Source organism: Cervus canadensis, chromosome 14, assembly GCF_019320065.1.
Source record: "Cervus canadensis isolate Bull #8, Minnesota chromosome 14, ASM1932006v1, whole genome shotgun sequence".
Lineage (NCBI taxonomy): Eukaryota > Metazoa > Chordata > Mammalia > Artiodactyla > Cervidae > Cervus > Cervus canadensis.
Genome location: NC_057399.1, coordinates 42,694,697 through 42,722,541, shown reverse-complemented (window position 1 = coordinate 42,722,541; position 27,845 = coordinate 42,694,697). Strand labels below are relative to the sequence as shown.

General features: G+C 36.7%; 1 protein-coding gene across 1 annotated transcript in view; it reads right to left on the bottom strand.

Moving 5' to 3' along the window:
- CCDC171 (coiled-coil domain containing 171) overlaps positions 1–27,845 on the bottom strand; it is a 322,272-nt gene that overhangs the window by 279,870 nt on the left and 14,557 nt on the right. The window contains 4 exon segments of the mRNA XM_043486967.1: positions 15,674–15,805; positions 18,177–18,367; positions 23,220–23,394; positions 27,336–27,471. Coding sequence (XP_043342902.1) covers positions 15,674–15,805; positions 18,177–18,367; positions 23,220–23,394; positions 27,336–27,471 — 634 coding nt within the window.

The window sequence follows — 27,845 nt, the reverse complement described above, 5'->3', positions numbered from 1 at the left end:
TGGTGTTGGAGAAGACTCTTGAGAGTCCCTTGGACTGCAAGGAGATCCAATCAGTCCATCCTAAAGGAGATCAGTCCTGGGTGTTCATTGGAAGTACTGATGTTGAAGCTGAAACTCCAATACTTTGGCCATCTGATGCAAAGAGCTGACTCATTGGAAAAGACCCTGATGCTGGGAGGGATTGGGGACAGGAGGAGAAGGGGACGACAGAGGATGAGATGGTTGGATGGTATCACCGACTCAATGGATGTGGGTTTGGGTAAACTCCAGCAGTTGGTGATGGACAGGGAGGCCTGGCATGCTGCAGTTCATAGGGTTGCAAAGAGTCGGACACAACTGAGCAACTGAACTGAACTGAACTAAGCTTTAAGCCAACTTTTTCATTCTCCTCTTTCACTTTCATCAAGAGGCTTTTTAGTTCCTCTTCACTTTCTGCCAGAAGGGTGGTGTCATCTGCATATCTGAGGTTATTGATATTTCTCCTGGTGATCTTGATTCCAGCTTGTGCTTCTTCCAGCCCAGCGTTTCTCAAGATGCACTCTACATATAAGTTAAATAATCTGGGTGACAATATATAGCCTTAACATACTCCTTTTCCTATTTGAAACCAGTCTGTTGTTCCATGTCCTGTCCTAACTGTTGCTTCCTGACCTGCATACAGGTTTCTCAAGAGGCAGGTCAGGTGGTCTGGTATTTTCAGCTCTTTCAGAAGTTTCCACAGTTTATTGTGATCCACACAGTCAAAGGCTTTGACATAGTCAATAAAGCAGAAATAGATGTTTCTCTGGAACTCTCTTGCTTTTTCGATATCCAGTGGATGTTGGCAATTTGATCTCTGGTTCCTCTGCCTTTTCTAAATCCAGCTTGAAACATCTGGAAGTCCATGGTTATGTATTGCTGAAGCCTGGCTTGGAGAATTTTGAGCATTACTTTACCAGCGTGTGAGATGAGTGCATTTGTGCTGTAGTTTGAGCATTCTTTGGCATTGCCTTTCTTTGGGGTAGGAATGAAAACTGATCTTTTCCAGTCCTGTGGCCACTACTGAGTTTTCCAAATTTGCTGGCATGCTGAGTCCAGCACTTTCACAGCATCAGCTTTTAGGATCTGAAATAGTGCAATTGGAATTCCATCGCCTCCACTAGCTTTGTTCGTAGTGATGCTTCCTAAGGCCCGCTTGACTTCACATTCCAGTATGTCTGGCTCTAGGTGAGTGATCACACCATCATGATTATCTGGGTTGTGAAGATCTTTTTTGCATAGTTCTTCTGTGTATTCTTGCCACCTCTTCTTAATATCTTTGGCTTCTGTTAGGTCCATACCGTTTCTGTCCTTTATTGAGCCCATCTTTGCATGAAATGTTCCCTTGGTATCTCTTGTTTTCTTGAAGAGATCTCTAGTCTTTCCCATTCTATTGTTTTCCTCCATTTCTTTGCATTGATCGCTGAGGATGTCTTTCTTACCTCTCCTTGCTATTCTTTGGAACTCTGCATTCCAACGGGTATATCTTTCCTTTTTTCCTTTGCTTTTCGCTTCTCTTCTTTTTACAGCTATTTGTAAGGCCTCCTCAGACAGCCATGGATGGAGGTTTCATGACATTGTACATGAGACAGGGAACAAGACCATCCCAAAGAAAAAGAAATGTTTAACACTAAAGACACTGAAGGAGATCAGCCCTGGGTGTTCATTGGAAGGACTGATGTTGAAGCTGAAACTCCAATACTTTGGCCACCTCATGCAAAGAGTTGACTCATTGGAAAAGACCCTGATGTTTGGAGGGATTGGGGGCAGGAGGAGAAGGGGACGACAGAGGATGAGATGGCTGGATGGCATCACCAACTTGATGCACATGTGTTTGAGTAAACTCCGGGAGTTTGTGATGGCCTGGCGTGCTGCGATTCATGGGGTTGCAAAGAGTCGGACACAACTGAGCGACTGAACTGAACTGAACTGAAATGGTCTATCTGCCCCAAACACAACATCTCTAATTGAGGCTCTAGATCAGGGGGTCATAAGATCCCCTTCATGAATCACTGCCTTGCTGTGGTGAAGAGGCTTGCATAACTCAATGAAGCTATGAGCCATGCCATGTAAAGCCACCAAAGACAGACAGGTCATAGTGGAAAGTTCTGACAATACGTGATCCACTGGAGGAGCGAATGGCAAACCACCCGAGTATATGTGCCGTGAGACCCTCATGAGCTGTATAAAAAGACAAAAAGATATGACACCAAAAGGTGAGTCCTCCATGTCAGAAGATATCCAATATACTACTAAAGCCCCAGAAAGAATGAAGCAGCTGGGCCAGAGTGGAAATGATGCTCAGCTGTGGATATATCTGGTGATGGAAGTAAAATCTGATACTGCAAAGAACAGTATTGCATAGGAACCTAGAATGTTAGGTCCATAAATCAAGGTTAAACTAGAAGTGGTCTAGCAGGAAATGGTAAGAATAAACATCAACATCTTAGGAATCAGTGAATTAAAATGGACAGGAACAGGTGAATTTAATTCAGATGACCATTATATCTACTACTATGGGCAAGATTCCCACAGAAGAAATGGAGCAGCCCTCAAAGTCAACAAAAGTACAAAATGCAGTACTTGGGTGCAACCTCAAAAATGACAGAATGGTCTCGGTTTGTTTCCAAGGCAAACCATTCAACATCACAGCAACTCAAGCCTATACCTCTATACCAATGCCGAAGAAGCTTAAGTTGATCAGTTCTATGAAGACCTAGAAGACCTCCTAGAACTAACACTTAAAAAAGATGTTATAATCATCACTGGGGATTGGAATGCAAAAGTAGGAAGTCAAGAGATACCTGGAGTAACAGGCCAGTTTGGCCTTGGTGTAAAAAATGAAGCAGGGCAAAGGTTAACTGAATTCTGCCAAGAGAATGTACTGTTCATAGCAAACACCCTTTTTCAACAACACAAGAGATGACTTTATACACAGACATTGACCAAATGGTCAATACTGAAATCAAACTGATTGAATTCTTTGTAGCCAAAGATGGAACAGCTGTACACAGTCAACAAAAACAAGACCTGGAGCTAACTGTAGCTCAGATAATCAGTTTCTCATAGCAAAATTCAGGCTTAAACTAAAGAAAGTGGGAAAACCACTAAGCTAGCCAGGTACGACTTAAATCAAATCCCCTATGAATATGCAGTGGAGGTGATGAACAGATTCAAGGGATGAGAGCTAGTAAACAGTGTGCCTGAGAAATATGGACAGAGGTTGGTAATATTGTACAGGAGGCAGTGAACAAACCATCCAAAGAAAAAGAAAAGCAAGAAGGAAAAGTGGTTATCCAAGGAGGCTTTACAAATAGTTGAAGAATGAAGACAAGAGAAAAGCAAGGGGGAAAGGGAAACATACACCCAACTAAACACAGAGTTCCAGAGAATAGCAAGGGGAGAAAAGAAGGCCCTCTTCAATGAACAGTGCATAAAAATAGAGGAAAACAACAGAAGGGGAAAGACTAGAGATCTCTTCAGGAAAAACGGAAATCTCAAGGGAACATTCCATCCAAAGATCGGTACAATAAAAGATAGAAACAGTAGAGACATAGAAGTAGAAGAGATCAAGAAGAGATGGAAAAAATACACAGAAGAACTATACAAAAAAGATCTTAATGATCGAGATAACCACGATGGTGTGGTCAGTCACCCAGAGCCAGACATTCTGGAGTGTGAAGTCAAGCGGGCCTTAGGAAGCACTGCTGTCAATAAAGCTAGTGGATGCGATGGAATTCCAGCAGAGCTATTCAAAACCCTGAAGAATGATGAATCAAAGTGTTACACTCAATATGTCAGAAAATCTGGAAGACCCAGCAGGGGCCACAGGGAAAGGTCAATCTTCATCTCAATTCCCAAGAAGGGTAGTACTAAAGAATGTTCTAACAATCAGACAGTTGCACTCATCGCCCATGCTAGTAAGGTCAAGCTGAAAATCTTGCATTCTAGGCTTCAGCATTAACGTAAACCAAGAACTTCCAGATGTTGAAGCTGGGTTTAGAAAAGGCAGAGGAACCAGAGATCAAATTGCCAACATTTGGTGGATCATAGAGAAAGCAAGGGAATTCCAGAAAAACATATAGTTTCATCAACTACACCAAAATTTTTGACCGTGTGGATCATAACAAAATGTGAAAGCTCTTAAAGAGATGGGAATACCAGACCACCTTACCTGTTTCCTGGGAAATCTGTGTGTGGATCAAGAAGCAACAGTTAGAACCCTATATGGAACAACTGAGTGGCTCATGATTGAGAAAGGAGTATGACAGGACTGTCTGTTGTCACCCCGTTTATTTAATCTATATGCTGAGCACATCATGAGAAATTCCAGGTTGGATGAGTTACAAGCTGGAATCAAGATTGGCAGGAGAAACATCAACTTCAGATATGCAAATGATACCACTCTAGTGGCAGAAAGCAAAGAGGAACTAAAAAACCTCCTGCTGAGAGTTAAGGAAGAAACTGAAAAAGTCTGCTTAAAACTAAATATTAAAAAAACTACAATCATGGCATCAGGCCCCATTACATCATGGCAAATAGAAGGGGAAAAGATGGAAGTAGTGAAAGATCGCCTCTTCTTGGGAAAAATCAGTGCAGATGGTGACTGCAGCCATGAAATCAGAAGACAACTGCTTCTTAGCAGGAAAGCTATGACAAACCTAGACAGTGTGTTTGAAAGCAGAGACATTCTGCCAACAAAGGTCCGTATAGTCAAGGCTATGGTCTTTCCATGGTCATGTACGGTTGTGAGAGCTGGACCATAAAGAAGGCAGAACGCCAAGAATTGATACCTTTGAACTGTGATGCTGGAGAAGACTCCGGAGAGTCCCTTGGACAGCAAAGAGATCAAACCAGTCAATCTTAAAAGAAATCAACCCTGAATACTCATTAAAAGGACTAATGCTGAAGCTGAAGCTCCAATATTTTGATCACCTGATGTGAACAGCTGACTCATTAGAAAAGTCCCTGATGCTGGACAGATAGAGGGGAGAAGGAAAAGAGGGAATCAGAGGATTAGATGGTTGGATGTCATGACCAACGCAATGGACATGAACTTGGGCAAACTCCGGGAGATGATGACAGACAGAGAGGGCTGGCAGGCTGCAATCCATGGGGTGGCAAAGAGTCAGACACGACTGGGTGACTGAACAACACCACACACGGTACTCTATAAAAAGGGTGGTTAGTGCTATGGAAGAGAGTCCTGATAGAGACAACATCATAAAAGCCTGGAAGGATTACAGCATCGAAAAATGCCATTGTTATAGAAAAAGATGTGCAAGCCATCAAATCTGAAATAATAAATCCCTGCTAGAAAAAACTATGTCCAGATGTTATCCATGACTTCACAGAATTTATGACCAAGTCAATCAAGGAAATCATGAAAGAGATTACAGATACAGAAAAAGAAAGACTGGGGGGAGTGAAGGATTTCAAGATATAAATCTTGGAGAAATTCAAGATAAACAGCACACTAGAGAAATTAACAGAAGATGACTTGATGGAGATGAGTATTTCCAAACCAGTGTCAGATGATGAGGAAGAAGACACACTGACGTTAGACAATGGGATAAAAGGGTGCTGGTTCTAAGACTGCTTTTGACTTCTGTGAGGGACAGGGAGGCCTGGCGGGCTGCAGTCCATGGGGTGGCAAAGAGTTGAACACGAATTAGTGACTGAACAACAACAAAAGACTTCTTTCACAACATGGAACCTTCTATGACATGGGTACTGAAACTAAACCAAACAATGAAAGATAGTTTGGTATCATATAGAAACATTTTCAGAAAAATGAAAAAGCAAAAATGGCAGTCAGAAATGACAATGTATTTCTGTAAAGTTACACCAAGTACGCCTGCCTCTCTTGCCTCCCCTTTCATGTTCTCCATCTCCCCCACCTCTGCCACCTCTGAGACAGCAACACCAACCTCTCCTCCTCAGCCTACTCAACATGAAGATGACAAGGATGAAGACCATTATGATGACTCACTTCCACCTAATCATCATCATCATCATGCATACAGTAAATAATCAACATGCACACAGTTAATAAACTTATCTATTGTGTATATGTGTTTTCATGTGACAATCTAATATCTGTAGAGCTAGAACTGTATGAGATGCTTTTGGGTTATCATCAACCAAGTATCCATGTTAAACATCACGTGCAAGATCTGTACCAAAGTAGATAGCCTATCCTGAAATAGATAAGAGGTGAGCGATAAGTCACTCAGTCATATCCGACTCTTTGCAACCACATGGACTAAACAGTCCATGGAATTCTCCAGGTCAGAACACTGGAGTAGGCAGCTGATCCCTTCTCCAAAGGAATCTTTCCAACCCAGGGATCGAACCCAGGTCTCCCACATTTGCAGGTGGATTCTTTACCAGCTGAGCCACCAGGGAAGCCCAAGGTGAGTGATGTTTAATATAAAATTAATAATGAGCTAGTTTTCTCACTGTTTTGTGACTCTGCTTTCAAAGAATTACATTACGGTACCATATGTCTCTGTCTTATAAATGGAGAAAATGAGTATCAGTCCATCATCACAAGCTAACTGCTTTTTTTTAATTCAATAATGTTTCCAATACAGAATAATGGAAATACTGTAATACTGTATGCCATAAAAAATTTATAAAAATTTTATAAACTGAATATTAAGATATGATGTATGCATGATGAATACAGTTAACAATACCATATTGTATTGGGCTTCCCAGATGGTGCAGTGGTCAAGAATCTGTCTGCCAATTAAGGAGATACAGGAAACATGGGTTCAATCCCTGGGTCTAGAAGATCCCCTGGAGTAGCAAATGGCTACCCACTCCAGTATTCTTGCCTGGAAAATTTCATGGACAGAGGAGCCTAGCAGGCTACAGCCCATGGTGTCATAAAGAATAGGACAGGACTGAGCACGCATGTAGGAGGAGGAGGAGAATCAATTATGTTTCAATAAAACTGGAGAGAAAAAAGGAACTATAGCTATGAAACCCAACACGCTGGCTGCTTTTCATACCAGAAACATTCTGTAAAACCAGAACTCAAATATGAAATGAAAAGTGAAATTATAAGGTCTCAAAAAATCATAAGTAGAAAGAGGATATCACCAGTTAAGTTGACTGGATCAAACCTATCCAATCATCTCTGCTTGCTCCTGAAACCCCACTTAAATGAAGACAGAATAAAAATGAGTGACAGAGGAGATGACAGCCAACAAGAGATGTCAAAAGCGAATTTGGAAGATGGAAAATAAGTGGACAAGTGATTAAGTGATAGGTTTCAGTTTTCTCAACTTTGCTAAATACTCAAAAAAGGCAGGGCCTAATAGCAAGTTGAATTCACATCTGTAAAAAAAAAAAATCAGAAACTGGAAGCAGCAATTACCCCTGAAGCCAAGCCATGGAGTGGCAGTGAGCACAGAACACTGCCCTGTGGAACAGTGGAAGCCTCCGTAAGCAGCAGTTAGCACTGTTCTCAGATCTCCTCTGCCACCTCCCTCCCGGACAAAGGGCCCTCTCCATTCTGGAAAAGAGAGAGTTTATTTGCAAACCAATAAGGCTGATCCAAAAAGGTTCTGAGGTCATGAAAACCAGACCCAACTGAAGGACAGGATAAGACACTTGATTAAAAATTAGAGGAGACTGGGAAATTGTGGGGGGTGAGACCTCACAGTTCTGTTTCTCTCTTCAGCTCCTGGAACACTGACTCCTACACTTAAGGTACTATAAGGACAAGCAAGAGACTAGAAGGCTCCTTCGTGGGGAAATAACCAGGCCAAGGGGAAAAAGCTACAGATTCTGGCCTTTTAAAGGCTCTCCAATTAAATGGAAGGGCTCCACACACACAAGAGTTTCCTCCCAGCTTTTTAGTGCCTCTTTCTTAAACATGAACACACAGACCAAGGATCACCAGACATTTGAGGAAAGCTTTTCATGTGAAATTCAGACAAATGGGATCAAATACTCAGAGGAAACAAAGACAATCTAGGGAGGAAGGGGGGAGGGGAACCACCTTCAGAACAAGTATGACTTTCATCCACAGAGAGTTAAAATAAGGTATTACAAACATGAAACAAGAAGAGTCTACTATATAAAAGTATAGTCAAAGAACAAGAAGCAACTCTTGGAAATTAAAAAATTTAAAAGCAGAAAGGGAATTCAATAGAAAAGTTGCAATATAAAACTGAAGAAACCTCTTCAAAAACAGAAAAATAAAAAAGAGTGGAAAGCAGAAGAAATTAAGGATGTCAATTTATGGCAAACTGACCTATAAATCCAATTCAATTCCAATAAAATTACAACAAGGTTTCTTGGTGGAATATAAACAACATGTCAATTCTCAAACTCACATGGAAGATTAAAAGGCTAAGAATAACTATCCTCCCCACTCCCTAAGAAAATGTATTAAGAATATGGAGAAGGGAGTTTGCTCTATCTGATATCAAGATTTACTCTAAAGCCATGGCAAATAAAACAATTTAGTATTGATTTAGAAACAGATCAACATGTAAGTGAAACAGAACACAGCACCAGGAACCAAACTGTAGATTTTATAAAGGAACTTGATATATGACAGAGATGACATTTTAAATCAATAAGTGGTAACAGCATAGACAGGTAAATAGCTAGTACAGAGACATTTGGTTATCCATTTGGAAAAAAATAAAATTAAACCTCCCTTCATACTCTATACAGAAAAATATTTTTTCTTTATGACTTTAGGTTATATGAGACATTAAAAAGTACTATCAATAAAAGAAAATACTGATACATTCAACTACATTAAAATTTAAAACTGCACACAATGTAAATTGTTTCCATGCCTCCACAAAGAGGAAAAGATGTTTGCCATGGGATTTAAGCAACCAAGTTATCAAATGTATTTGAAACCCCTATAAATCAAAAAGAATACACAAACAAAAAGGATAAAGGGAAAAAAATAAAATTGCAGTTCACAAAAGAAGACACATCAATGACCAATAAACATAACATGAGCAATGTCAGGGAAACAGAAATTAAAGCAAGAGAAATTTCACACACATTCTAACACAAAAGAAATCAAATCTGAAAAATACCAAGCGTTCAAGAGACTTCAAGAAAAGAGAAAGTCTTCTCTTAAATTGATACAACCAATTGGGAGAATAACTTAGCATATATTTTATCTAATAATTGCATATACACTAAATACATCCCAAATAAAAATATTTGATGTTTATGGAAGCATTGCCTGAAATAACTGAAACTTAGAAAGAGATTAAGTCTCTATCAACCCAGTAATGGATAAATTATGATTATGCATATGATAAAACACTATAAAACACTTCAGACTCTACTACAAAGCCACAGTCATCAAGACAGTATGGTACTGGCACAAAGACAGAAATACAGATCAATGGAACAAAATAGAAAGCCCAGAGATAAATCCACGAACCTATGGACATCTTATCTTCGACAAAGGAGGCAAGGATATACAATGGAAAAAAGACAACCTCTTTAACAAATGGTGCTGGGAAAACTGGTCAACCACTTGTAAAAGAATGAAACTAGAACACTTTCTAACACCATACACAAAAATAAACTCAAAATGGATTAAAGATCTAAATGTAAGACCAGAAACTATAAAACTCCTAGAGGAGAACATAGGCAAAACCCTCTCCGACATAAACCACAGCAGGATCCTCTATGACCCACCTCCCAGAATATTGGAAATAAAAGCAAAAATAAACAAATGGGACCTAATGAAACTTAAAAGCTTTTGCACAACAAAAGAAAAGACAGCCCTCAGATTGAGAGAAAATAATAGCAAATGAAGCAACAGACAAAGGATTAATCTCAAAAATATACAAGCAACTCCTGAAGCTCAATTCCAGAAAAATAAATGACCCAATCAAAAAATGGGCCAAAGAACTAAACAGACATTTCTCCAAGAAGACATACAGATGGCTAACAAACACATGAAAAGATGCTCAACATCACTCATTATTAGAGAAATGCAAATCAAAACCACAATGAGGTACCATTACACGCCAGTCAGGATGGCTGCTATCCAAAAGTCTACAAGCAATAAATGCTGGAGAGGGTGTGGAGGAAAGGGAACCCTCTTACACTGTTGGTGGGAATGCAAACTAGTACAGCCGCTATGGAGAACAGTGTGGAGATTTCTTAAAAAACTGGAAATAGAACTGCCATATGACCCAGCAATCCCACTTCTGGGCATACACACTGAGGAAACCAGATCTGAAAGAGACACGTGCACCCCAATGTTCATCGCAGCACTGTTTATAATAGCCAGGACATGGAAGCAACCTAGATGCCCATCAGCAGATGAATGGATAAGGAAGCTGTGGTACATATACACCATGGAATATTACTCAGCTGTTAAAAAGAATTCATTTGAATCAGTTCTAATGAGATGGATGAAACTGGAGCCCATTATACAGAGTGAAGTAAGCCAGAAAGATAAAGAACATTACAGCATACTAACACATATATATGGAATTTAGAAAGATGGTAACGATAACCCTATATGCAAAACAGAAAAAGAGACACAGAAGTACAGAACAGACTTTTGAACTCTGTGGGAGAAGCAAGGGTGGGATGTTTCGAAGAACAGCATGTATATTATCTATGGTGAAACAGATCACCAGCCCAGGTGGGATGCATGAGACAAGTGCTCAGGCCTGGTGCACTGGGAAGACCCAGAGGAATCGGGTGGAGAGGGAGGTGGGAGGGGGGATCGGGATGGGGAATACGTGTAACTCTATGGCTGATTCATATTAATGTATGACAAAACCCACTGAAATGTTGTGAAGTAATTAGCCTCCAACTAATAAAAAAATATATATATATATATATACAAAAAAAAATTTTGTATGTTCAGATACTTGTTATAGGTGTATGGTTTAGTCAATATAATCAATGTCTTGGGTGATTTATAATATATAAGAAAATTACAAAAGAACTATAAAATACCTCATGCAGTTATACATCCAAATTAACTTGCCTCCTCCCAAATAAATTTTTTAATTTTTTTGTCACAGAATTTATTTTCTAATCAAACCAAAGCTACCTGGATCCCTATAGTAAGTGAGTGTGCGTCTGTGTGTGTAAAAAATTAAATCACATTAGTTTAGTTCAGTCGCTCAGTCGTGTCCGACTCTTTCAGAACTCATGGACTGCAATACCCCAGGCTTCCCTGTCTATCACCAACTCCCACAGCTTGCTCAAACTCATGTCCTTCGAGTTGGTGATCCCAACCTAATTAAATCACATGAAGGGTAGAACTGTGGTGTTGGAGAAGACTCTTGAGAGTCCCTTGGACTGCAAGGAAATCGAACTAGTCAATCCTAAAGGAAATCAGTCCTGAATATTCATTGGAAGGACTGATGCTGAAGCTGAAACTCCAATACTTTGGCCACCTGATGTGAAGAATTGACTCATTGGAAAAGACCCTGATGCTGGGAAAGACTGAAGGTGGGAGGAGAAGGGGACGACATGGGATGAGATGGTTGGATGGCATCACTGACGCGATGGACATGATTTTGAGTAGGCTCCGGAAGTTGGTGATGGACCGGGAAGCCTGGGTTGCTGCAGTCCATGGGGTGGCAAAGAATAGGACAGAACTGAGCAACTGAACTGACTGACTGAAAGGGTAGGGGAAATTGAGTGAGTTTCTTTTTTCCCACTAGAGGGAGGTGTTGAACTTAAAATATTTTAAAATGGAGTTTGTTTTTGAACTGACTTTTAACATCAAAGTAAACCACACTGTGCTGTTAGAAAATAAACTTCCTTTCTTTCCACATCTTCTAGAAACACAGCCCCAAAAGTATAATTCTTTATATGCACTTATATAAACAACATTTCTTGAACTCCAAAATAAGGTCTCAAGTCTGAAGGATTAAAATAGTTAGAAACATGTCAGAGTTAAAGTACTCCTCCTTCCTAACCTATGAAATAAAACAACATAGATATAGTTACATCCTTAGTCCAGTACATGGTTATCTCTCTAAATCCCCAGTCAGCACAGTTCTACAATCAAAAATAGTGTTCACTGGTAACTTTATGTAATACCTATCACAGTTATAAAACTTGAAGATTCAGCAATTATACCTCTAGGCATTTACAGAGCTGAATCACTTTTATGACAGCCCAAAGACACAGACAAGGATGTTGGTGAATCATTTTAAAGTAAAGCAAAAAATTTTGAAGGAAATAAAATGTAGATCAATAAGGGATTTGTTAAACGTATTAGGAATTCCCACATAACAGAAAAGCTCACAAGCACTACAAGAATAATGCAAGAATTAAAAGATGGACACCAAATATTACTGAGGCATATTTATGTAATTATATATGATTATATATCCTTAGATGAGGGGTAGGACTGGAGTGGGCAGAGTAACAGGGCAGACCTCTACTTTCTGTTTTTAAAGTTCCCTATATTAGGGGCATTTTTACAATAAGAACAATATATTTTAATTCTATAAATTGACTATTAAGATATTTCCTGTTTGGAAATAACAGGCAGTACCAGTGCCAGACTCACTTTCTGCATCATTTGCTTACACAGGGCACCAGTGGACAGTTTCCCAGGAAACTACAAAGAAAAGCTCCTTGCTACCCGAGATCATTTAAGACAAAATTCTGAAATACTTCCTTTCCATGCAACAAACTCCAAGTTGTCCCTGGATCACAGCTGAGCTTACCTGGTCGATCACTGACACGCTGATACCCCATCCCTAACTGCTATCTTAGCACATATCCCACTGATGCCGAATCTGATCCCACACCGAGTCTGACATCTTCCGTTACCACCACCCCCAACTCTTCCTCTTCCTCCTTCAGTCTGTGGTATTCTTTTCTTTTTTTTGGAATTTTTTTTTTCATTTATTTTTATTAGTTGGAGGCTAATTACTTTACAATATTGTAGTGGTTTTTGTCATACATTGACGTGAATCAGCCACGTGGTATTATTTTCAATGCACATTTCCCACGCTCCTTTGCCATCACAAGCTCTCACCTCACTTGATCACTAGATATATAAATCAAATCTAGTCAGTGAATGAGCAAAGGGTCACTTTATTCCCTGGCTTAGTTACAGAATTTTGGAAGTAAAACAAACATGAAAACATACATGCATCTTCTAAATGCTTTCAATCCTACTGATGAGTTATACATTGAAATGAACTATAACAATGACAAAGGACAGAACTTGGCGATTTACCACTGCAAGTCCCACGCTGCCTACAGTAGTAAAGCTCATGGCTAATAAGCATCCTCAAAGTTTCCACTGCTAGTGCAGAAACAAACAAATAAATAATTTAAGTAAATAGAACCAAAACCTATTTTCCCAAGATCAACAATATATATGTCATTCTAAAATTACTATGACTTTGCTTTGTTTTGAAATTTCAAAGAATGCCAAGAGAAGCATGGAATTTTTATGTTTATCAAAGAGGACATGCATTTTAAAAAAATGAAAAACACTTTTTTTAAATGCGATAACTCCACTAAGAATCCCCATTAATATTCCAGAGAAGTACACCTCTATTTATCACTTCAATTACTGGGAAAGAAAGGAGACATGGCATAAAATTAAGATTTTCCTTTTATACAAGCCTGAATTCTAAAGCCCAGATGAGAGAAATACTATACCAGCTTTGTCTGTTTAAGATGGGGCTTCACTGAGGTTTTTTTTAAATTTATTTTAAAAACAGAATTCCCTTAGAGAGTTACACAAAAGAACACTATGTGATACTAACACCTAAATACAGGATGGAAACCTAAACCCATCAACAGCCAATAGAGAGAGGAGAGAATTTTCATCTACCCCTCAAGACTTTTTTAAAATCGAAAAGGTTTCTAAGCTTGCTTTATAAAAGGAAAAGCAGTTTTCTTTTGTTAAAAAGGACAAGGAATTAAGAGACAGTTCTGAACATTTCAGTTATGGAATACAATAAAATCTATTTCACAGAAGGTGGCAGTAACTAAGGAATATATTCCTATTCTTCCCACGCATAACAATTAAAGATTGACAAAGAATTCCAAATTCCGTTAATACTTCATAATATAAAGTCTGATTTAACCACATACGTTTCATGTGAGGTTTAGAGGATTGATCAGGAAACTGTATTAAAATCGTATCATCTACACATTTAACTATAGATCTCTGCAATATATTTTATAAATTTGGGGCTTCTGATTGGTAGTAGTGGAAATTTCTGAGTATTCAAAAATAAAGAGGTTATTTTCATTTACTTATGTATACTTGCTTGTTTTAGGTAACCGTGAAGACAATTATCGATAACAGCTCAAATGCCCTCTGCCCCAAACTCCCAGGCAATTCATTTCTCTTTTATGACCCCATAGCATTTTCTTTAAAATTGTATTATTATATTACAATATTTTCTCCTCTCTTTACATGCCTCTCCATGTTGAAAGATCTTTTAGGATAGAAATCATATCTTAATCAATTTTATATCCTCAGGACCCACAGCAGGAACTCAGCAAGTACTTAGGGAATGAAAAAAGGAACAAGTGACTGAATGAGTGAGAGGACTAACTAACTAAAAAATTACAAGCAGACTCTAAAAATACCAAGAGGTCTAAAGAGTAACTTATCTTTACAGATTTCACAGAGGGAGTGACTAGGAAGAAAAGCATTGCCCAAGGAACAAAGGTTTGGGAAATCTGTGATATTGCTGGTATTCTGAACACTTACATATGCAATAAATTCAGTACTTCCACTGTTTACTGCCAGATTTCACTCTTAAAGAAATAGGTGCCTCCTATTCTCTGCAGGTTTGGGGCCACCTTCATCTTACAAAACTGTTCCTAACACAAAAAGCAACTGTAAAATTTATTTTAGGTGAACCTTTTTCATTCTGTAAAGAACACATACCTTTGACATCTATATAAAGACTACATTTCAATGTCATTTTGTGTAGAAAAACTGTCTTATCACAAATTAACAGAAGAAATGATGGAAATTTATTTGAAATTTTAAGTTAGTTGATTAGTGAATGAACAGTTTTAATTTCTCCTAACTCTCCTTCAAAGTAATTTATAGAATGTCCTAAAGAAATGCAATATACACAGAAGTAAGAATCTGGAGCCTCATAATCTTTTCCCACACTAATTGCTCAGTCTATGATATGACTAAATCACAAACTGCAGTCTGCTCATCTATAACAGAAATTATTAGATGAAATCAGTGGTTTTCAAACTGCACTGTGTGTTGGCAGTGAAAGGGTTAAAAAACATGATTAAGAATTTGCACTTCTTAAAAAGAGTTCAAAAGAAAGTATTACTATACTATATGATTTGTAAGCATCTTTTAATATCCAAAATCTAATTATTCTATTTATGTTATTAAAGACTGCTAATAGTCTCCCATTTTAAACTGGAACACTAAATGCCAAGTGTATATGTGTCCTTTAAAAATCAAATAATTTATGCAATGGAAGTCACCTGACTCTAATAGTATCTTTTGGAAACAGTTGCCCATATTTTCATGTAACTACAAATGAAACATGGCCTTCTACGAATTATTTTCTCCTTGAGTAGGTGAGTCAATTATCTCACTAATGTAAATTTTAATATCATAAGCATTAAAAAGACATATTGAAGGATCTGAATTATTATTTTTAAATACCTGTACTATAAATTGTAACTCTCTTCTCTCTGCTTCCCATTGTTCTGCTTGTAATCTAAGTTCCTCCAATGTTGTCTCTCTGATATGAGACTCCATCTCATTCTTCTCCTCCTGATGTTTTTCCAACGCTTCCTTTACACGAATAAAATCTTGCTTTACTATTAGATCAATAAAAGTTATCTTTCTTCCTTCATCCCCAATTTAAATATACAAAGGGCTTTCCTTACCCATAGGCTGTTAAAACTCACTATAATTTATGTTAAAAGAATTAATAGAATGATTATATTTTGGCAATCAGAATAATATCTGAATAAGAAGCTATGGTTACCCATTTAATTCAAGCAACATTTCATATATGTAATCCATATAATGATAGATACAGGTAGATATAGATACAGATATTGATAGATACAGGTAGATATAGATACAGTATAGACAGATACAGGTAGATATTAAATATAGATATTTAAACCAATCTTTCCAAAAAACTTAACTGCAGGGGACTGAACAAAATGCATCCTGATAAAAAGACAAAAACAAAGTAGACTGTTGGGCATATATGTAATCTCTATGTAAATCTGTATGTAAAGGAGATAATATGGAAAGCTCTAATTACCTATAAACAAACTAACTGGATTGTCCCTGATAACTCATATATAAACCTGACAAAGAACATGGTATTTACAAAAGGGGAGAAGAAGTTTCGTGCAACAAATCAATATTAAGAAAACTCTAAAATGTTAAAAATTTGAAAAATGAAATAAAACATTTCAATGAAATAGGTCTGGAGTATTAACTAATTTCTTGTTCTACAGATACGCAGTATTTGCAAGATGCTTTTCTTCAGGGATTTTCTTAGTTGCACTACATTTACATTTACTAATTTGGTTCAACCTTAGAAGTATAAAATGCAGGTTTCCTCAGAAGCCCAATTTTCTAAACTGTAGGGTTTAAAACTCAATCTGCATTAACACAAGGGGAAAGATTCTGCGGTTTATATGAGAGAGAGGGAAAACCTCCCCTGTCCTTTGTAGCATGGATCTGCAAAGTAAAGACTGTCCTCCTCCCAACACTACTGGAAAGCCAACAGGGAGAGCCTTGAGGCTTTTTCCCCTCAGGAGAAAACAGTGACTCCTCTTTACTCCCAAACGTCTCCATGCAGATTAGTTCAAAGCCAATCATGTAAAATCAAAGTTCTCCTACCAAACAGATGACCAAGATCACATCAAGATCTGTAAGAGATCTGAGATGCAGGCTGACCGGCTCCAAGGAAAGCTGCACCACTCCTCTCCTTTCCCCGTAACCCTAAGACATTTTACGTGGGGCAGTTTACATAGAGCAGCCCAGGGACTTGTCGCTCCAGTTGTCACTAAACTCCCCCCACTCAAATACTAATGGAGCCCTTGTACATGTCTGGCACTGTTTCAGGGTCTAAGAACATTACAGTAAATAGAAGAGACAACTGTGACTGTTAGCAAGCAGGAAATCAAAAGTAGACATGCTGACAATGTAAGGGAACCATTGTGCTAAAACTTTTACATTTGGCAAATGCATTTGTAAAATTATTTTTAGTGAAGATTTATTTCCAGTATTCTGAAAAGTCATTTACACCCTTGGTAAAGGGAAAGCACTTTTACCACATATTTTTTTAATTTAAATTGGTACTTGGAAAAAAATGGCAAACTCAAACAATTCAAAATCTATCTTTTACATGAGTGGCAACTTCAACTTTAAACCACACTTTTACTTTAGAAACTAAAAAAGAACAAAAAAATGGGAGGATAAATAGCTCACAATAATTTCAGTAAGAGGTCATCATATATTTCACCTACCATGCCAATATACAATGTACTCTACATATATAATGAAGTTTATATCAGATATATAAAAATTTTTCTATATTTATTGTATATTCAGGTCAAAATCTAGGGCCCACATTTCTAACATTTCTAAAATTCCAACTTTTCATGCTGCTAGACCAAAAGGATTGTGGGTTATCTTCTTACAATATTCCCATATAAGTGGGTTTTTTTTTTTACTTTGATCAGAGAACTCAAACTGTTTTTCACAAAAGAAATAGTATATATACTCACATATTGCTAAAGTGTATTACAAAACAGACCTGCAAATATGACCCCCCAAAAAAAAGAAGAAAGGGAGAGAGGAAAGGAGTTGGGAGGAGTGAGGAGGAAATCAGATTTGCTTGCTTTCTGGCATTTTCCTTTCCAAAGAGAACTTCAAATAATGTATAATACATATAAGTTGTGTTCGACTCTTGCAACCCCATGGACTGTAGCCTGCCAGGCTCTTCTGTCAATGGGATTCTCCAAGAAAGAATACTGGAGTAGGTTGCCATTTCCTTCTCCAGGGGATCTTCCTGACCCAGGAATCAAACCCGGGTCTCCTGCATTGCAGACAGATTCTTTACTGAGTTACAAGGGAAGCCCATAATACATATCAATGAACATTAAATACAGAAAAATTTCTTCATGAAATATTTTACCTGTAGAGTTTTCTCTAGTCTGCTTTTTTCTTTCGTAAGTAAATCATATTCCTGATGGCAATTTTGAATTATATTGTCTCTTTCTTCCAAATCATGTTCAAATCTTCTGCACTCTTCTTTCCATTTCTGCTGGGAAATCTGGAATGCTTTCTCGATCTCATTTGCCTTTCCCTGAAGTTCTACATTCTGAGCTATTAAAAATATAAAAGAATAACAGGTATATTTACAACTACAAATTAAAACATAGGAGCTCAAAAACCTAGGCACTAGAGTTGATTTACAATGTAATCTTAAAACAAAACATTTAACCACTTCATATCAGTCAACATTGACAAGTTCCTGTCCCAGAACCTATCTATTTTATGATTTCTCAATCTCATCTTCCCCTCCAGATAGGTGATTTTACCATGAATTGGTTATGACATATTCCTAGAGCACATCCAAGTTTAGGTGCACCAGCTGCAACTCAAATGCTTTTTCTCCTATTCAAGAAAATAAATGTTTAAAAAAAAAAGAGAGAGAGTTTAAAAAAAAAACTGGATAGTCCTTTTTAAAAGACTTGATAGGTTACAAATTTTGATTTTTGACTTGGCAAACAATATTTGTGGCACATCTCATACTTAAGACCATCACAAAATTGAGGTTGTGAACCTTAAAACTAGAACTCTTTGCTCCCTTAAAGTTAGGCTCAACTAACCTACCATCCTAGTATTAACTCAACAATAACTATCACTTCCCAACTCACTATGGCTGCTGTTCTGTTTCAGCACCTAGAAAAGAAGTAATGAAAGGCTTCCAGGTCTGTCTTCACCACCTACCACCTGATTAAACCTCTCTGACTCTCTAACACTCAGTGGGAATAAAGTGCCTCCTAGTTAAGTTGCTGTAAAGATAACATGGGAGTACTGGTGATGGACAGGGAAGCCTGGCGTGCTGCGGTCCATGGGGTTGCAAAGAGTGGGACACAAATGAGTGACTGAACTGACTATAATCGTTAAACAAACCAAAAAAAAAAATAAACCACACTATTTGTAGTATTATTTCTAATTATATTTGTGTTTTAAATGGATCATGTATTCAAAGGGTTCAAAATACAAAAGTTATTTAAAAGATTCAAGAAGTCTTCCTCCCATTCAGTTACAAGATAATATTGTATCATTTAGCATCCTGTATTGCAAGTAAATTTAAGGCCATTTTGATTCCTGTTCCTCTGCAAATGGCTTTTTCTTTTTTTCTTTCCTTTCTTTTTCTTTTCTCTCTGAAACCTTTAGGATCTTTACTTTGTCTCTATTTTCTGGAATTTCATAATGCTATGTCTTCACGTGGGCTATTTTCTTCCGCTGTGGTAAATATTCAGTGGGCCCTTTCAATCTGGCAACTCATATCTTTCAGTTCTGAGGTGTTTTCTTTTTAAGTAATTTCATTGATCATTTATCCCTTTCTGCTTTCTCTCTCATCTCTTTCAAGATCATCCACTATTCAGACTGGTCCTCAAAGTTTCTTGCCTTTTCTCTTTTATCTTTCGACCTTTGTCTCCTCCATCTTCATCTTCATCTTCCAGTGCTTTTGTTGCCATTTTTCATTTCTGACTTCATATTTTTAATTTCTAAGAGGCTTTTATTTTCTTTGTATCCCCCAGTTCTTATACCATGGATGGAACATATTCTTTTTCAGCTGTGAGGATATTAATAATGCTCATTTGTTAAATCTTCTCCTTGCAGAGTTTTTGATTCTTCCAGATTAATTCTTTTCACTCCATTTTAGAGGATTTCCCCAAGTATCTGCTAATTCTTGGTTGAAAGTGAAAGTGAAGTTGCTCAGTCATGTCCGACTCTGTGCGACCCCATGGACTGCAGCCTACCAGGCTCCTCTGTCCATGGGATTTTCCAGGCAAAAGTACTGGAGTGGGTTGCCATTTCCTTCTCCAGGGGATCTTCCGGACCCAGGGATCGAACCCAGGTCTCCCACATTGTAGGCAGACACTTTACCATCTGAGCCACCAGGGAGATCCTAATTCTTGGTTATCTGCTTCCAATTAAGATTAACTATAAGGGTGGCACATCTTTTATACACCCACATAACTACTACCCAGATTCTGAGCTTGAGGACAGAAGTTGATAACTGTGGTCTGATAAATGTGGGCCATTTATAAGGAAACTCGCTACATCACTATCATTAGGTTTTTCTCCTGGCTTGGTCAGATGACCCATGGAAGAGTCTTCCAAGTTCCCACACGGAGTGTAGTAATCTCAAGGCTCACTTTTGGGAAAGTCAATAGAAAAAGGAATCTAGAACCAATAGATCCTCAGTATTCAGTAGTAGTGTGTTATCTTCCTGGTTTTGCCAGTCTGGAAACCCTGTATTTTATCATCTCCAGATATTAAGCCCCTGATTTACACTAGGAAGTGGGAGCAATCCCAGAACAGCAGGCTCTTAGAAAGGGAATCTAAGAACATATGTGCTTCTAGAGCAAACAGCTTTTAACTAACCTCCTTTATTTTACTGCAGCTATTCCAATTCCTAATTCAAAGGAATTCCAAGCTTCAAGTTCATAAGCCTTTGACCATCTAACAAGTTGTCTGCCAGCTTTTCCTATTTCTTGGCTTTGGATTCTGACATCTTAAGTCTGCTAAGTCAGTTATCCCTCATCCATTTGTTTTCCAACTTCCAATATTTTCTGTCTTGTCTCCTCTCTCAATCATTATGAGATTATCTCTTTTAATATCCCATAAATCCACTGGGTTTTTTTCTACTCCACTCTCAATATTTTATCACAAAAATTTTTTTAAATAAAGTTTAGGGTAATAGAGTATTGTACAATGAACACCTATAAACTTCAGACTAGATTCTATATGGTTATTAACATTTTGCCATATGTATATTCTTTTTTTTTTTTTTTAATTTTTTTAGATATGTATATTCTTTACACATTCATCCATACATCTATCCATGCATGCATTCATCTTCTCCATCCATCAGACCATCATAGTTTTTATACATTTCAAAACAAGGTGCAAATAAAAGTACATTTCACTCCTGAATAACTGAGCATTCATATCAATAATTAGAATTAAAATATATACTTCAATTATTTTGCAGGTAAAATTTACATATAGTGAAATTGATAAATCTTAAGTGTACCATTCAAAGAGATTTGATAAGTGCATACACTAATGTAACTCTTTCCCTTATCAAAATAAAGAACACTTCCTTCAATCTGAAAATTTCCCCCTCCTTTTCGAATCAGTCCCCCCCTCCAACCCATCCTAGAGGTAAACATTGTTCTGATTTTTTTCACCAACAAATAGTTTTTTCTGTCCTATGATTTCATATAAGGGAACCATATAGGAAGTCGTCTTCTATGTAAAATTTCACTCAGCATAATATTCTTGAGATTCATTCATGTTATTGAATGTATCAGGAGTTAGTTCATTTTTATTGCTGAGTAGTATTTTGTCCAATGAATATACAAAAATGTTTTCTTCTTTTGTCAATGGACATTTAAGGTTTTTCTCCAATTTGGGGCTGTCATAAATAGAGCTGCTATGAAATTCTTATACAAGTCTTTTGTGGACAAATGTTTCTCAGAGAAAATACCAAAGAGTGAAATTTCTGGGTCATTGGAGAAAATAATATGCTTATTTTAAAAGAAATTGCAAAGTTTTTTTCTAAAGTAGTTGTACCATTTTACTTTCTCACTAACAAAATACAAGAAAGACTCCCAGTTGCTCTATATTTGAACATATTTGGTACTGACAGTCATTTCAATTGAAGTCATCTGATGTCTATGCAGTGACAGTATGATTTTAATGTGCATTTCCCTGATGACAAGTGAAGGGAAGCATTTTTCATGTGATTACTGGAATTCTATCTTCCTCTGCAAAATGTCTGTTGAAATCATCTGACTTTGGGCAAGTAACATTCCATCTTTCCTGGACTTCAATTTCTTCATAATTAAATATAAGTCATTAACTTGTACATCTGGTGCCTTTCAAGCCTTATAATCCTAAGTTTCAGACAGTAGTGTAGTAATTAAATATCAAAGGTAATCAAAACCATTTTTGACCAATGGCCAGACTAAGCTTTATAATATTATAACTTTGACAATTGTTGAGTCCATGCAATTAACAAAGCATTTTTGTTTTCTCATTTCATTTTTAAAACAATTTAGTCTCAAGTATCAGTATGTGGCAGAATCAGGACCTAAATCTAAACCTTCTGAATTCATGTTCAGTGTTCTCTTCATTAAAATCAACTGAGTACAAGAATGTTCAGGGAAACACTATTCTTAATAACCAAAAACTAAACACTACCCACTACCACTGTCAACAGAAATGGATGAATATAAGTGTGGTATGTTCACACTATATAGTATTAAACATCAACATTAAGTTCATATGACAATAGGGATGAACTCATGAACACAGTGTCAAGGGAAAGCAGCCAGACACAAAAGAGTACATACTATGTGATTCTTTTCATTTAAAGTACAAAAAGGAGGCAAAAATTAATTAATATCCTGCTATTAAAAATCGGGATAGCAGTCATCTATGTGGAAGACTTTGATAATCTTCCATTCCACGACCCAGGTGCTAGTTATAAGTCATACACATAGCTAGGCACAATTCTTTATATATATTAAACTCTGTGGTTCCCAAACCTGGCTAATCAACAAATCAGCTGTAATGCTTCTTGAACATATAGATTCTCTGAGGCTAGAGATTCTGTTTCAGATTACCTGGGACAGGAAGCCCATAATTCTTTTTTAAATCTCTATTTGATTCTACTGATTATTCACGGAACAAGTGCTCTACAAAGTGATTAACAGAATTTTTAACCTCTTTCTATACATATACAAAAAGCATTAATGTCAAGTAAATGAGTGTTCACATAATTGCCAGAAAGCATACACACAGCAGCAAAGTCTGTCTATCCAGAGCCGGTCATACCTCTGCTCTTACATGGAATCCATACACAACAGGGAGCAATGAGAGACAACGACGTCACAACCCTAAAGATGGAAAGAAACAGAAACAGTCTTACCACAGAGCTTTTCTTGGATCCTGTGAGCCTCAGCTAGCCTTTCTTCAGCAGCCCGTCTTCCGAGTCCAGCTTCCTTTCTAGCAACAGCCAGGTCATACTCCAGACTTTGTCGCAATGCCTCTCCTTTCTCAACCTCGGATCGTAGCTTGGCAATCTGGCTCTCATAGCTTGCCAGCTAAAAGCAGATTTCTGATATCATGATCCAATATTAAAACATGTCTCCAAGATTACGAGACCATGTACTCAAACACTTAAATTAACACAGAAATTTGTTTCTGTAATATTTGTAAGACAAGAATTTACACATTGATACTCCCTAAAAGACTGGAAAAGAAGCAGTAACCTTACTACCAAATAACACTGATTAATTTTCTTATTCTAGAGAATCCACTAGAGTACAAAAATTAAAATGAAAAAAATTCTTACATGAAATTCTTATCCAAAATAAAGAGAAATCAACAGGTTTTAATCAGAAAGTCATATGTAAAAAAGGCATGACATATATTAAGCCTTTAAAAATTCATTCTCTCCTTCCCTTCTAATCCACAATTGCAATCAAGAAGGTAAATATTTTATAAATATTTACTGATAAATATTGATAAATATCATTTATATTATTTCTCTTGATTATGATATTACTGATAGAGCATAAAGTAATAAAAGCACCAATTCTGCAGGGGTTTTAATAAACAAATATCTAATTTATCTACTATTTGCAAGAGTTTGAACCAGATGATTTATAAAGTCCCTTCCCACTCTTAAATTCTGTGATCTAAAAAAGATTCATTAAATGATATTAAATACTTGCTATATTTCAAGTACAGTGAAAGTATAAAAACAAACATTATAGAGCTCTTGATCACAAGTAATGAAATGCTATAGAAAGGCATAAGGGATCAGTTTTACAAAAGAAGTAAAAATATTATGATAGTTCAAAGAAAATAAAAATTACTTATTGCTGGAGGGAGAGAAAGAGATGGCAGATGAGAGAGAATGCTATCATGAAGGAAAGCACAGAGCTACTACATCAGGCTAGAAATAATGGTTCGATTACCAAGAAAGAAGAAAAGACAAAAAGAATTTCTAAAGGGCAACATCAGAAATTACCGTTAAGTAGCTGTGTAGCTGTTAATATGTAGAACACAGAAGGAGTTACACTCTTTCTAACATATAAAAAATAATTTTCATTTTAAAAATGTTATAAAAGTAACAACTTCAGCACACTTACACTCACAAAATAAGAATCTAAAATTATCTTTTAATATAGTAAGGTTTAATGAAAAAAACCTTAATTACACATTCAAGATAATTCCATTAACTTCAGCATCACTCCATCCCTCCCTGCACAGGAATAAAGCTGTTAACATCTGGGCATTCCCAGTTATGCCAGTCATTTACCTGTCTGTCCTCAGACCCACTCCACCCCCTATCCTTCTCCACACTGCTCTGTATTCCAGGAACTACACGTGCCATGATGACTTGACCATGGCTTCTCAGGAGTGAGTCAATAAGAGGCACTGCGCTGTACCTGAGGACAGGAAAGGAGACGCCAGGGTATTTGTCCCTCTCTCAATCTGCCCTGAGTAGCATCTCTTCCTTGTGCTTGCAAATACTTCTGGATAGGCCCTCCATCCATGGCCCTAATTTTTTCAACCGTAGAAGTGGCTTCCTAATGTTACTACCCTCTGGGTCACCTTAACATCTCCCATTTGTCCTTTTACCTCTTCTGGTACTTGTGTAATCAATTCCATTTGGACATCAAGTAGTATTACTCTTAATACCAGAAAACAGTTTCGAGATGGGGTCTCTGTTCTGTGAGCTTGGGGTTTTTTTAATTTTTAAATTCTACCTGTAAATGATATTGAGCTTCCCAGGCAGCTCTAGTGGTAAAGAATACGCCTGCCGACGCAGGAGACTCAGGAGATGCAGGTTCAATCCTTGTCTTGGGAGGATCCCCTGGAGGAGGAAATGGCAACCTACTCCAGTATTCTTTTTTTTTCTTCCACTCCAGTATTCTTGCCTAGAGAATCTCATGGACAGAGAAGCTTGGCAGGCTACAGTCCATAGGACTGTACAAAGAGTCAGACTCTACAAAGAGTCAGACACGACTGAAGCTACCTAGCACGCATGCATAAATGATATCATTCAGTATTTGCCTTGCTCTGTCTGACTTATTTCACTTACCATAATGCCCCCAAGGTCCATCTATGTTGTCACAAATGGCAAGATGTCACTCTTTTTATGGCTGAGTAATATTCCATTAAATATGTATATTGTGTGTGTGTATATACAAACATTTTCTTTATCCATTCAGCTACTGATGGACACTTAGATTTTAAAGATATTTTATGCCAATCACCCAGTGTGTTAATATTAGGAGTACCTGATAAGGCAAATATCTGGCCTTAGTTTTTAGATGGTTTCATTCTTCTCTGCCTTGCTTTAAAATGGACACATTTAGAAATCATATGGCTAAAAAATTAATATATATGTAAAATCATCTAAACAAATAATTGAAATAAGAATGTACAGCAATTGGAGCTGAACCAATCATAATTACCTATTTTGAGAAAGTTCCCTTTCTTCCATAAGATAATTTTCTATCTTTTTAATTTGAACACATAATTCAAAATATTTTGATCATATAAAAGATAGTAAATGCATGTTCTGCCAAGAGAAATGTGATAACTATAAATGTATGTGAAAGAACATATTTAATAGATGAATGATTATCACAATGCTAATATTCTCAAGTAAAATGTATGTTTGGTTTTAAAAAATAAGTTTTGGAGACTGAATAATTAGCACCCATTTAACAAATACAACCTGATATTCAGTATGCAATAATACAACATAAATAAAAGCAATTACTACTTCAATTATTTAAAATTATCTCAACTGCCATTAAAAATACAAATAAAACAGTTACATACTGATCACTTGTCATTTTAATCATAAACCATCATTTCTTAGATAAGCTAAAAAAACATTTATTCAACACACAATAACTGAGGACCTACTATGTGCCAATAAGCAACTCAGGAGGTACAGAGACAAAACATGGTCACTGCATTCAGCTCTCAGGAAGCTTAAAGACTAGGTAAGTGTGAAATAAATGTTCCAGCTCTAAAATATCTGTAACAACATATTATGGAAGAGCAGAGAAAAAAATGATTATTTTCACCTTTAAAAGGTGTCCCGACAGAACAGCATTGGAATTTAACAAAAACAGAAGGAAAATACAGTTTACGCTTGACTGTCAATAAATTACAACTAGTATTACTGTCCACAGGCACTTCACAAGCTCTATTTCACCTAATTACCTCAACAACCCTTTAGGACCAGTGTTTCACAAGGAGAAACCAATGATGTACAAGATAAATAATTTGCTGAAGGCCACATACCTTGTAAATGGAAGGACCAAGAATGAGTCCAGGTCTCTGTAATTTGATATTTTTTTCACTACATCAGGCTACCCAAGCTGAGCTTTAAGGATGAGTAAGATTTAAACAGAGAAAAAGAAGAAAACAGAGAAAAAAGACAACAGACAGAAAAGACATATACATATAATTCATGAATTATCCTAGAGTAAAAAGTAACTAGTGTCTTTGGAAATATATGCATATACATATGAAATTCATATATTTATATAAACACATGCTAATAAAATAAAAGATATAATGATATAATTTAAAAAGAAACATGATAATTCATGAATTACACTATTATTAAAAAGTCCATGCTCAAATTTGTTTAAGAAACTTCTATGACTGAGACCATAAGGAACGTACATTACAATTTCCAAAATGTCTAATTTATAAATATCCCTTAGTCATCAAACACATACATCAATTAACACTTTTGATCAAATGTGTTGATTGTTAATTAAAATAAAATTAAGACAACATACAAATAAACACAAAAGTTCATTAAATTTCTACTTTAACACTCCAAAACAATTCCACTATATTTAAAAAATCACATTAATTTCCTTTTTAAATAAGCATGAGAATGTTATAGTGAGAAATGTCAAAACAAGGAGTTTCTAATATGCGAAATGAATCTAAAACAATCAAACTCTACTTTAACATTACATAAGAAGAAAATAAATTCTACCTCTGCATTGTGCTTAGTTGTTATTTCTAATTTTTCTTTCTTAGCCCTATGGAGTTTCTTTCTGAGATCAGCAGTAATATCCAAGTCTGTTTCACTTTTAACCATTTGTTTTATATCAGATGAGGCATTCTTCAACCTATCAAAAGAAAATATAATTCTTATTAAGTAAATTTCAGGCACTTCTGATATATCTGATAACTTACTTCTCAAAAAACAGGGAACATGTTATGGTCCTTGCCCAAAAGAAATGTGCCAGTAAAAGATATCGACTGCAAAAGCTAAGATAGAAATGCAAAGCAGTATATAAATAAATCACTGTCCACTGGGAAACCACCACACTGTTTAAGATAGGTAATTAAAAGTTATCTCATCCTACCACAAGCTGACAAGTTTTGGAGAAGACTGAATTCTTTCCTTACTACTCTTTTTAAATAACATGTTTAAATTATGCAAATAAAACACATACTACAAAAAGTATAAAAGAATACAGATTCATGCTTTAAAATGAAA